The 12355-nt window shown below is 46.3% G+C and overlaps 1 protein-coding gene across 1 annotated transcript in view; it reads right to left on the bottom strand.

Moving 5' to 3' along the window:
- Nucleotides 1–12355, bottom strand: part of Utp20 (UTP20, small subunit processome component) — an 80010-nt gene that overhangs the window by 48377 nt on the left and 19278 nt on the right. The window contains exons 17-22 of the mRNA XM_005358277.2: nucleotides 11856–11918; nucleotides 10106–10264; nucleotides 7037–7113; nucleotides 4533–4612; nucleotides 4079–4319; nucleotides 813–998 (exon numbers count right to left, since the gene is read on the bottom strand). Of these exons, the coding sequence (XP_005358334.1) occupies nucleotides 813–998; nucleotides 4079–4319; nucleotides 4533–4612; nucleotides 7037–7113; nucleotides 10106–10264; nucleotides 11856–11918 (806 nt within the window). The remainder of the gene's footprint in view (nucleotides 1–812; nucleotides 999–4078; nucleotides 4320–4532; nucleotides 4613–7036; nucleotides 7114–10105; nucleotides 10265–11855; nucleotides 11919–12355) is intronic.

Below are 12355 nucleotides of genomic sequence, written 5' to 3'. Positions count from 1 at the left end.
ACAGTGCTCCGTAAACACTGTAAGGGAGAGGTTCTGCACAGTGCTCCGTAAACACTGCTCCTACACTGCAGATGTCTGTGATTCATCTTCACAGCAGCCTGGCAGATCAGACCCTCAATCCAGACAATCTTTGGGTAAGCTCAAAAAGCCTCTGAACACAGAGTTTTTTTCTAACAGTTTGGAACAATTTAAGTAAATGGGTAACCAAGGGAACTAGAAAGCATTGTAGCCCAAGAAAACAGTAACTAAGGGGCTAAGCCACAGGGAAGGAAATGCTGACCAGGAGTCCAGCGCCTGGCATGCAAACACGATGCCTGAGGGGGGGCTCAGCACTCTACGCTGCAAGTCTCATCTTTAAAAGGAGCCACAGGGAAAGTTCCTCAGCCTCTAAGGGTCCATGGAAAGCAGGAAAGACCAGTCAGTAATTGTTCCCTGACAGAGCAGCAGTCCCAAGGTGCCAAGAGAGTCAGGGGGCAGCAGACAGATGCAGGACCACACACACAACTGCCCGGGACACACTGACACCAGGACAGGCCTGGGCAGTGCTGATGTCAACAGAGCCCAGTGAAGGGCACCTGTGTAACCCTGGGCCTGTCTTCCTTAACTCTGGTGTCAGAGCACTACAGCCGGTTCTCAGTGCCCGGCACCAGCATATTTCAGAGCAAGAATCTCCCAAGACCCGGAGCGGCACTACGCCATGCCAATAATTATGTGAGACACTCATCCTTCAGGAAGCTATTTCCCACGCACGCAGAAGCCGCACCGCTCCCCCTACAGCCGCAGCTCCGGGATCAGCAGGGATGGGAACTCACTTTGCTGCTGCCCGTCTTGTCTTTTTCCTCTGGGGTGCTTCATCTGTGGGCACTGCCTCTTCCTCCACTTCTTCCTCTTCTCCCACAGCGGGTTCCTCCTCCACTTCCTCAGCCACTGCTCCTCTACTTTTCCTGCGTAGATCCTGGGTTGGAGCAACCTGCAGATCTGCTGGATAATACTCATTGCTGCAGAGGAAGCATGCGGGAATCACTCAAGTGAGGAGACTTCTCTGGAAAGGACAGACAGACAGGCGCGCGCGCGCGCGCGCGCGCGCGCACACACACACGCACACACACACACACACACACACGGACGGATGGACGGCGCCTTCATTAAGGTGCCTCTATAGCAGTATTTGTAAATGATTTTATTCGTGTAGTAGGTGCTTTGTCTGCATGTGTGTCTGTGTAGGAGACAAGCACCTGGTACCGACAGAGGTCAGAAGAGGGTGCTGGATCCCCTGGGCTACCGTCACAGATGGCTGTGGAGCACATGTGTGCTAGGAACTGCACCCTGGCTCTTTCAGCCAGTGCTCTGGACCACTGATCATCTCTCCAGACCCTATGCCAGTGCTCTCTTTCCTTAGACTCTCACTGACAGGTCAATCACTAACTGTAAAGACTGCTTGTTCCAATACCATGTTGCTGAAAAGTCTACTCTAGCCCAAAGTGGAATCAGCCTCCTTGTTTCTGGAAGCCCAACTGGTCACAGCGGACTATAAAGTAAAAGATTAAAGTATCAGGGTTGTTATTTTCCTACTTTCCCAGTGTCCTTTCAAAGCATAGCACTACGACCTCAAACAGTCAAAGCAATAGCAATTACCTAATTTCCTAACACACTGAAAAGCTGCTTTACCATAACAGCACCGTGTTAGCGTACAGACAGGCCCACAGCCAGTGCTGGCCTTTCAGTGACATGCTGAGAACTCTGGAGAAAGGACAGTCTTGCTGGTAAGTGGTGCCAGGGCGAAAGAACACTACGTGTAAAAGAACGTACTAGACTCCTCTCTCTCATCACGCCACAGAAAAAGTGCACTAAAGGTAAAAAACTAAAGGTAAAGCCCTAAAACTATGAAACTCCCAGGGACAGAGAGAAAGGCAAATGCTCCACTTCAGTCACGGGCAAAGATGGTTTTTAAATGACAAGTACCCAAAAGCACAAAACAAAAACTGCTGCCGGGCGGTGGTGGCGCACGCCTTTAATCCCAGCACTCGGGAGGCAGAGGCAGGTGGATCTCTGGGAGTTCGAGGCCAGCCTGGTCTACAAGAGCTAGTTCCAGGATAGGCTCCAAAGCTACAGAGAAATCCTGTTTCGAAAAAAAACAAAAACTGTCACCTATTCTTAAACGTTAGTGCTTGGTTCTATGAGAGTACCTAAGCCTTCCACGTCTACCACAGGCCGCTCTCTGTCCCTATACCACAGTCTCTTTACAGGAAGGGCTGTACTCTTAGATGGACGGGGACGCTCAGTCTACCAACACCACCCTTGCCACCTTGCACAACAGCAAACACATCCTTTAAGACACAGTGTGAGGGAAAAGCCAGACCCTGCTTTTCTCATTCTACAAACTACCACCCCACAAAAGGGGTGGGGACTCTATTTTTCCACCACAGATCTGTTGCAAGTTTTGTCTGCATTAACCTTTCCTGACCTGATTCTCCTCCCTATAGTCCCTGTTTTTTATTAAGGAAATGTTCTCATTGTTCAGCCTTGATGAACCTGGAACCTGCTATCTAGACCAGGCTGGCCACCAACTCAGACATCACCTGCCTCTGTCTCCTCTCCCAGGGCAGGGACTGAAGACGTGCGCCACCAACCTGGCCTCTCTGCCCTCCTGATCTTCCGTAACAAGAGTGTTCGTGTTTACTGTTCCATCAACAGAAGCACTCTCTCTGGCCCTGCACCCCCTGGTCACAGGGTCCATTCTCCTTCACTTTCTCTACAGCTCATCTGATCAGACTCCACCTGCAATTTGCTACAGTCTCTGCGTACTTTCTGGGTAAGGCCTCCCTTCAAGGCAAAGGCCAAGTCTTGTCCTCCCTTTCTGATCTCTTGAGGAGACTCCAGCTGTTGGACAACTTTAGCTCCCACTCATCTACTGACAGTTCTCAACTTACCACCTGCAGGTCAACCCCCCCCCCCCCCAGAACGTCACCTTCTAAACTCAAGGTCTACAGGTCATTTCTACTCAGGGATCTGCTTGGTATCCTGAGCTGAACACAAATTCAAATGACCTCTTGGTTTTCCCCACACTACGGCAATGTCTGCGTCTCCAAGATGGTAACCTGCCTTTCCTAGCTGCTCAGGCTAAAACCTGGAGAAAGATATTCAGTTTTCCCAACTCCTTTCTGTTCCTACAACCAAGGCTGCCTCCAAATCACAGGCTGATCTAGCTAGAATCTTTTCAATTTTTTTTTTTTCAAGTTGGAATTCTTTTTAAAAAATCAGTCTAATACAACAACTTTGGTCAGGCCACCAGCGGGCCTCGCTCACACCTGTAACCCCCTGTTCACCAGCATCACCACCACCATTCTACAATCTGTTCTCAGACACATCCACAAATCCTTCACGCTTCTGTGTAAACTCTCCTTCTCTGACCGCAGCGGCCGAATGACTATCACGCGGCCTCGGCGCCAAGTTCCTGCTCCATCTCCACTGCTTCCTCTGGCTCATGCTACAGTGCTCGCCCTGGCCTCCCTGCTGTTCCTGAACCAGCCAGACATACTGTGGTTTGTGTTCTGCTCAGCCCACCCCGTATGTGATGCGGCACACCAGAGCACACACTAATGTTTAGTTCTCTTCTGTACAACACGTCCTTGTTAGAATCTCAAAGCCATCAAGACTCTCGCACTCAGGCACTCCAAACAAAACAAGGCTTCAGAAAGCTCGCACTGCTCTTCAAGAGCGCATTCCTCAGCATCAAGAGGCTCAAAACAGTAGTCACCGGGAAATATACTCTACCCCCAGGCAAGTAACAAAACAATGAAGAGGGCAAGAAATAGTAAGGCCTTTGTAAACTGAGCAAACTCCACTGCCCCTTCTCCTGCGGTAACCTGACCTATTTCTACAAGCTCCATTGTATGCTGTTCTTATAAACTACGTGCTGAACAAAACTCGTTTAGTGTTTCCCTAAGGAGGCAGGACTTTGCAGACACGACAAGGGCTTGAAACATGACAGATGTACAAAGTTCTCAGTTGCTGGAGGAGGCTCATACCCCCCCCCCCATACACAAACTATGCCAGGGACATGGTCCTAGGTACTTACGTGATAAACCTCAAGAACAGTGGGGAGAGTTCCCTGGACCTTGGCTCTACTCTCTCTGGAAATTTGGCCAGAGCTCGCCAGAGCAAGAATCGAAAGTTGGTATGATCTAGTCGCTCCCGACAGCTGGTTCTCAGTGTTAACTGTTGCTGGTAGAGAGAGCCAACATCCCCTTCTTGGGTTGGCTCCCCTCCATCTCCAGTGGACAGCTCCTCGTCTCCCACATCCTTCTGCAGTTCTTTCTCTGCAAGAGAAAAATGTCAACTTAACGCTTGTGGATCAGACTTGTCCTCAGACTAGACACTTGTTTCCAGGACTCAGGAAAGAGCAGTCATCTCAGAACTTCACCAGAGAGAACACGCTTCTCATGCTTCCCCACTTCATGCACAAACCACAGTAAAAATTAAACACTTAGGTAAGCACTGGTGCCCCCAGCCCTTGAGACTCCTGCTCATACCAGCACGTGAGGCTGCCTTTTCAAGATGTTCATAGCAGACACTCCAGAACTGCTTGTTTTCCATCCCATGGGCATGAGAACTAAGAAAAAATAGAACACACGAAACACGGTCTTTAGTGTCAGATAGCCCGCGAGAAAAATGTACAAGAATTAAATGTTAATTTGATTAGCCTTCAACATGAGGCTAAAATAAATTTCATACATTTCCGTAGTTTCTATACTGCCTACATCAAACAAACTGTTTATTTTACTTTATTATTATACATGTCTGTGCATAGGATGGGTATTAGTGAGTGTGGATGTGCATGGACCAGAGGAGTCAGTGATTCAGGCACTTTGGTTTTCTCCTTCTACCGTGGGACCCTAGGATTGAACTCACGTCATGAGGTTTGTGTGAGATCTTTTACCTATTGAGCCTTCTTGCCGACCACTTACAGAAATTATTTTTATACCCATAAATGGCTACAGAATATTTTAAAAAATGAAAGTAGATATATATAAGACTATTTAGCTTTGTTGTTGAGGTGCTTTGAGTTAGTCTTTCTATGCTGTCTAAGTTGGCCTAGAGCCCACTACGACACCCCAAACCCACAATCTGCTGGCCCCACCACTGAGCGCTAGGACACAGGCGTGAATTTCCGCACCTTAGAAGACTAGTGTTAAGACACAGTAAGGGAAATGGAGCGTTATATCCTTTTTCGCCTTGTTGGTATGACAACCAGAAGCATAACCAGAACCATAACCAGGAGCAACTTGGGGAGATTTGAAAATGTTTACTTGAGTTGCACTTCCAGGTCACAATTCACTGACAGAAGTCAGGGCAGGAATTCAAAGCACGACCCTAGAGGTAGGAACCATGGAGCAGTGCTGTTTGCTGCCTTACTCCCGGGCTTACCTTCAGCTGGCTTTTTATACAGCTCAAGGCCACCTACCTAGGGACTGTCCTGCCCACAGTGTGCTGGGTTCGTCCACATTAACTATCAATCAAGACAAGTCCTCAGACCAACCCGATGAAGAACATCACACAGTGACACCCTCTTCGGGTGACTCTAGGCTACATCAAGGTGACAAGGCTAAGAAAGACAGTATATGAGGCAGGGCCCATGAGGAGAAGAAACAACCGTTGCACTTCGAGTTAAGAATGTCTGTTTCTCTGCAGCTAATTCACTATCTGAAATACACTTTCCATTAGAGTATGGTGGTGCACACCTCTAATCCCATCACTTGGGAGGCAGAGGCAGGAGCTGTGTTAGTCTGAGGCCAAGCTGGTCCTCATAGCTAGTCCAGGACAGCCAGGGCTACACATTCAGAACCTGTCTCAAAAAGGACTTTTCAGAACTTAATGATGAGACATGAAATGAATCATATCGGGTTGTTTTTGGTTTTAATTGTTGTTACAGCTTAAAGACCTTAATAATCTGTAATGTTCTCTGCTCTGTAACTAATTCCCCTTTCTTTTTCCTCCTCACCCTCCTCTCCTTTCCCCTCTCTAACCCTGTTTCATGAGGCATACAGCAATGTAGCCCAGGCTAGCTTAAAATCCGTGATCCTCTCTGCCTTGGCCTCCTGGACACTGGGATTAAAGGTGTGCACCTTCCCATGAACTTCCTAATATACACAAACTGTACACAAGAAACGAGAAATACCTATGTTGCATATGATACATAGAAAACAGTCCCCGACAGCGAGATAGCCCAGCCACTATGAAGAGACTTTAAAAGCATTTAGGAGTCAACGTTTGTGATAATGGACCATTGATTACAAATATGTCACTTCTTATCTTTTGAAAGTACAGAACAACAACAACAAAAAAAACCCGGATAAAGTCAAAAGCCATTTATTTTCACTACACTTGTTTGACGGCTCTGAAAGGAAGTAAAAGCAGGCAAATTGGTTTAAAATTGGAAAGGGATTTATTTATTCTGCTTCTGTCAAGTAAGAGCTAATAGGATCCAGAAAGGCAAGACACATGCCATATTTCCAGTCTGACAAACAGCCAGAGTAAAGTGTGAAGGACAAACACTTGTAAAAGGACAGATTTCTACATCTCAGCCCTAGCGCGTGCTATTTTCTATTACTATTAAAATTACCTGTTAGGGCTAAAGGGATCTGTGTGTGTGTGTGTGTGCGCGCGTGTACGTGTGTGTGTGTGTGTGTGTATGTGCGCGCATGTGTGTGTGCGTGTGCGCGCATGCATGTAAGACAACAAGGGTTTTAGAAGTTCCTATTTTTATAGTATGGTTCAGTTATCTAATCTGTAAAAATAAAAGTAGACATAATGTACCTTTTCATCATATAAACAGTCTCATGTAAAATAAAAAGAGAAGCCCCCAATTATTTACATGCACAGAAATACATACACACCTAAACTACCAACAACCAGGCCCTGGAGAGAGCGTCCTTCTCCTCTGCGCTGTGTCACGTGCACATGAGTCATCCCTAGATGGAACACGTCCCCACTCCATGTCGGTAAAGTGAACGGTCCCATCCACAGCCACGCTTACCTTATGAGCTCAATAACAGGGTCCCAGAGGGCACTGAAGTTGACATAGAGCATGGCGAACAGATAACGGAGTGGTACCTGCAAGTCCAAGAGACGGCTTAGTAAACACATGACAGGCCAGCACAGACGGCAGAGTGAAGGTTAGGAAGAAGCCTGCCCACGAGCAAACAAAGGCTCTTGAGACTAACCCAGAACTGAGTGTTTAATAATCTTTCTCATCTCCTAAAAGCCTACTCATATTCATTAGAACATGGAATTCAAGCTCATTTTTGACATTCACTGGCAAAGTCTAAGTCTAACTGGGAGTGAGATCCCATCCTAATAAACACCGACAGGATCTGGGGAGCACCAAGCATTAGTGAAGTGTGGACACAGAAGAACGATGACAACAAAACCACCACCACCAACAACAACAATGTGGTACTAGGGAAGCAAGCCTTCTGTACAGCAGATGCTTGACGTCCTGGTTTTTTGTTTTGTTTTGTTTTTTAAGGGTCTCTTTACATAGCCCTGGCTGTCCTGGACTCATCCTGTAGCCAGGCTGGCCTCAAACTCAGAGATCCACCTGCCTCTGCCTCCTGAATGCTGGAGATGTGTGCCACCATGACCTGGCCAGGTGTCTCAATTCTTGAAACTGAACTTCCAGAGAGTCCAGTGGGGGTCTGAAGCCTTCTCAGTCAACTTTAAGCAGCATTTATATCACCAACACCTGATTTTCTAGGAAGCCATCATGGAGAATGGCAGATTTTTTTTTTTTTTTAATTTGGGGGAGGGATGTTGGCACAGGTTCCAGCTGCCATCCCTGCTCCGAATGACATGCAGAGGACGCTAACATTTAAAGTAGCAAAGGACAGCACTAGATGGAAGAGGAACACTTTCATTCACTCAGTCCATAAGGGAGCTTCCAAGTCCAAGCCAATGTGCGGCAGCAGGAGGACGTGGTGAAGAACACTGCACCTGACACGTGCCCCACCTCATCGGGAGCCAACGAGTCTGCTTTCTCCTTTGTAAAGAGGGACTGATGCTGCCCACGCCTTGCTGTGAGAACCAAATGAGCTTACGTGTAGGAAGGATATACATGGAAAGGCAAGTCATGAACTACCAAGTACACTGGGCTCTTTGCATAAGCTACTTCCTTAGCATGAACTTGCTCTTAAGAGTTCCAAGTGGAACTACATGAGCTGTCACCGACCGAGGCAGCTGTGCACAGAGGCAAGCATGGGCAGCGATCCCAAACCGCGGCTGTGTCCTAGTCCCACCGGCTAGGCGCCATGTGATCCGGAGCAAAGGTGGAGCTCACTGCCTGAGCTTTCTTCTCTGCCGAGGACCATGCTCTGCCTGCCATTCCCTGTCCGTCTGAGTGTGCAGTGCCTAAATTCAGCGTGTGACTTTCAAATGTTCTCTCTCAAGGAAGAGACTCCAGAAAATAACAGGCGACTTGTCCTTTCTTGAATGCCCAGGGCAGAAATGAGGATAAACTACGACGAGTATTTCATTCTTAGAGTTTTCTGTGTATTTTACAGGCAACGCAAAGTGTGACCACTCTGACTCTTCCCTGCTTCATGGCCATCCCCCGAATCCTCAAACCCAGCCACAGAGACCATTAGAACATGCAATGGTCTTGATACAGGAAGGGGACCATGTTTTCCTAGTCTACTTTCAATGGGTTTAGTAGGCATTTGCCTTTTAGGACAATGTCTAGAATATGTCTATGAAATCTTTCCTATGTTTTTAGTCATTTTGTTGTAATAACATATAATAAAGGAAATGATGAGATTCTCTTCCCAGGAGAGATCCCACAGAACACTATCCACTGAAAGCCGACTCCATGGAGCAGGGTGCTGTGCTCTGATGATTAAGAGAAGACCTAAATCCCTCAAGAAATGTCTAACTCTAACTTCTGGACGGAAAGAAGGCCAGTATTGTGATCCGCAATCACCTATCAAAGACAGCAGGACGGCTGGGGCGAGGGAAACGTCCATCTGTGACATCAATGTGGAATATGGAATCAGTATCCCCCGAGCCTTGGGCACACATCCACCTGCAGTTTCCCTGGATAACCTTGGCTTCCTTTGCAGCTCTTCTGCTACAATGGGACATTATCGTCTCCTTCAAGACGAGGCTAAACCTCGCCCTTCTAGAAATCTGAGAAGTGTACACACTCTTGAGCAGGTACCAAAGGGCATGCTCCCTGTGGTTGGAAGGTCCCCTAGTCCTTGCCCATGACATCACCCTTTGAAGGCAGAGGCTGGACTTTCGCTGTGATGTTTATCACCAGCACCCAGGTCATTATTAGTCAATATAATGTTTGATGAAAGATTAACATAATTAATTAGTGTTAACAACCATAATAGTTACCATAACGTGCTTAGATGGTAGCATATTTTATACTGGGATTTTAAGTTTATCTCACACAATTCCTTTGGCCACAGTGGAGCACAGTCTATTGTTTTCCTAATTCACAAACAAGGAAATGGTGGTGCCAATCTTTCTTCACTCGATAATCATGATAATCTACTTAAGCTGGTGTGGGGATGTCAAGGGCCAGAGTCAGCTCTGCTTCACATTCCTGCAACCTAACCCTAATCCCACCAATCACACTCTACCCTGTAGGACATCCTTTAAAGGACAGAACCAACGTTTTAGAACTATTCTGTCAACAAAACAACTTCCCTTTCTTTTTCTTTCCTTTCTTTTGGTGGGGGAGGCCCTTGAAGCCAGACAACTGCTGGAAGTGAAGTACTCCATTTTGAAATGTCCACGTGTTATAGCTACGTAAAAAGCAAGAGAAACCCAAGGGAAACAAGCTGGTGGAGTAGTAGCCACAGCAAAGCACACAAAATGATGGTCGCTGTGTCAGGCCTTCACATACACAAAAGGACACCACCTGATTTCATAGGCTGAGAGAGCAACTTAACACAAAGCATGGAAGAGAAGCAAGGTTCGCCTTACTTATAAGGAGAACATTTTCATGATTGAAAACTATCTGGTATGATCGCCAAAATACGATTTAAAACATAATTTAAGAAACAACTTTAAAGAAAGACAGACAGACAGACACCACTGTCACCTCCTGCAGTGGTCCCGGAGGGACTGCATCCTGCACCACGTCGTGCCGCAGCTTTCTCAAGTGGAGCAGCTTCTCTCTGTAGTCGCTCACAGTTGCTGGCACCAGCTCTGCCTGGCGCAGGATGGCGAAGGCTGACTGCCACTCCGAGAGCCCATCGTCCTGCAGAGGCAGACAGAACCCAAGGCAGGTCAAACACTGACCCCAGAAGGGATGTGAAGCATGGCTAGACGTGTGGTTTTCTGAGAGAGTCCTGGCTGGTCTGGAACTCCCTATGCAGTCTGGGCTGACCGCAAACTTATAGATTCACCTACTTCTTACCTCCTGAGTACTAGGATTAAATGTGTGTATTATTATGCTCAGCTTAGCTTTAAGGTTTTAGAAAAGAAAACAAAACAAACAAAAAACTCAACTTAGAATATGTTAGAGAACGGCAGACTCCTGGAGCTCAGGGGTCAGTCAGCCTGGCTAGTCAGAGGGAGGGAGACCTTGTCTCAGAAGAGGTGAGGTGACTCAGCAGTTAAGAGCTGGCTGCTCTTCTGGAGGACAATGCTCAATTCCCAGCACCTATACAGTGACTCATAACCTGTCTGTATCTCCAGCCCAGGAAATCTGATGCCCTCTTCTGGGCTGCTTGGGCAACAGGCATGCACACAGTACACAGATATACATCTACGTAAAACATCCATATGGATAAATATAATATACAGCAACTTAAAATTAAAAAAAATAATTTTTTAAATTAGCTCTAAACACACATACATACAAACGACAGTAAATGGACTTAGCAATTATAAATTTATTCACACTTAAATATATTTAACAATAAAGACTAGGAAGTGGCGGGGGGCATGGGAGAGGTTAGAGGGAGTAAGTGATATAATTATATTTTAAATTAAAAAATAAAGTAGAGAACACTAGAAAACACCCAACATCAACCTCTGGCCTCCACATTCATGTGCACTAAATGTATGTGCATACACATACAGAGTAAATGGATTCTACATGACTACTACCTAGCATCTACTACCTACCTACCTACCTACCTACCTACCTACCTACCTACCTACCTATATAGCTAGCTATCCACCTATCTACTATTATAGACACACACAGAGAATATATATTCTCACTGTGCAATTCTATTTCTACTACTTGCATCATGGAAACAGTTTTTTTTAAATATTTATTTATTATGTATACAATATTCTGTCTGTGTGTATATCTGTAGGTTAGAAGAGGGCACCAGACCTCATTACAGATGGTTGTGAGCCACCATTTGGTTGCTGGGAATTGAACTCAGGACCTTTGGAAGAGTAGGCAATGCTCTTAAACCACTGAGCCATTTCTCCAGCCCCATGGAAACAGTTTTATACATGAAAATATCCATCTAAGGGCGCTCACTGCAGTGCTGGGTAAAACACTGGGAAATGTTAACTAACCCACTTCCGTCATCAGAGGAATCAGTGAGAGTCTAAACTGTGGGCACTATTTACACTTCTGAAGAAAGAGGTAAAACCAGAGGCACCGATAACACGGAAGACTCCATCTAACACGGGCTCCCACCACGTATGCTACCCGCAGTAGACTTAGTGGTAGGCAAGAATATGGATTCCAAGAATACCAACTTTTACTATAAATATTTATATAGTTTAGCCATATATAGTTACATAGCAAAGATACCATTTTGAAAATTTACAAAAATGTGTAAATTATGTTTGTCTTAAACTATCCACTCTAATAATTGCAGTACCTCCACTGAAGCTGGAAGCCGGATGTCAAAATGATTTAGGATCCTAATTGTCAAGAGCCGGATCTAGAGAAAGTAGAGGGGAGATCAATGCAGAGTGTAAGTGAAGGAAGACACCGAGGAGCAGTCGGCGAGACCCACGTCTCACAGACCTAAGAGCTACTACTGATCAGAGTAAAACTGGCCTTTTCTGTCCTTGTCTTGTACCTAACAACGACCAGTACCTAATTCAAACAGTAACTGAGTTCAAGACAGCATGAGACCGCGTGGGTAAGGCCGCTCAACACGCCATAAATTAGCTACAGCCACGGCTCCACACCCCTTAGTCTGGTGGGTATTTCCACACACTTGAATGAGGAGGCAAACCATCTTAAATTCTTTTTTTCTTCTTTGAGACAGGGTCTTATGCAGCCCCGGCTGTCCTGGAACTCACTACACAGACCAGGTTGGCCTCAAAGAGATCCTTCTTCTGACTTCTGGGGTTAGAGGCGTGCGCCACTATG

Source organism: Microtus ochrogaster, chromosome 24 (assembly GCF_000317375.1).
Source record: "Microtus ochrogaster isolate Prairie Vole_2 chromosome 24, MicOch1.0, whole genome shotgun sequence".
NCBI classification, from domain to species: domain Eukaryota; kingdom Metazoa; phylum Chordata; class Mammalia; order Rodentia; family Cricetidae; genus Microtus; species Microtus ochrogaster.
This window is presented reverse-complemented; position numbering and strand designations above follow the sequence as displayed.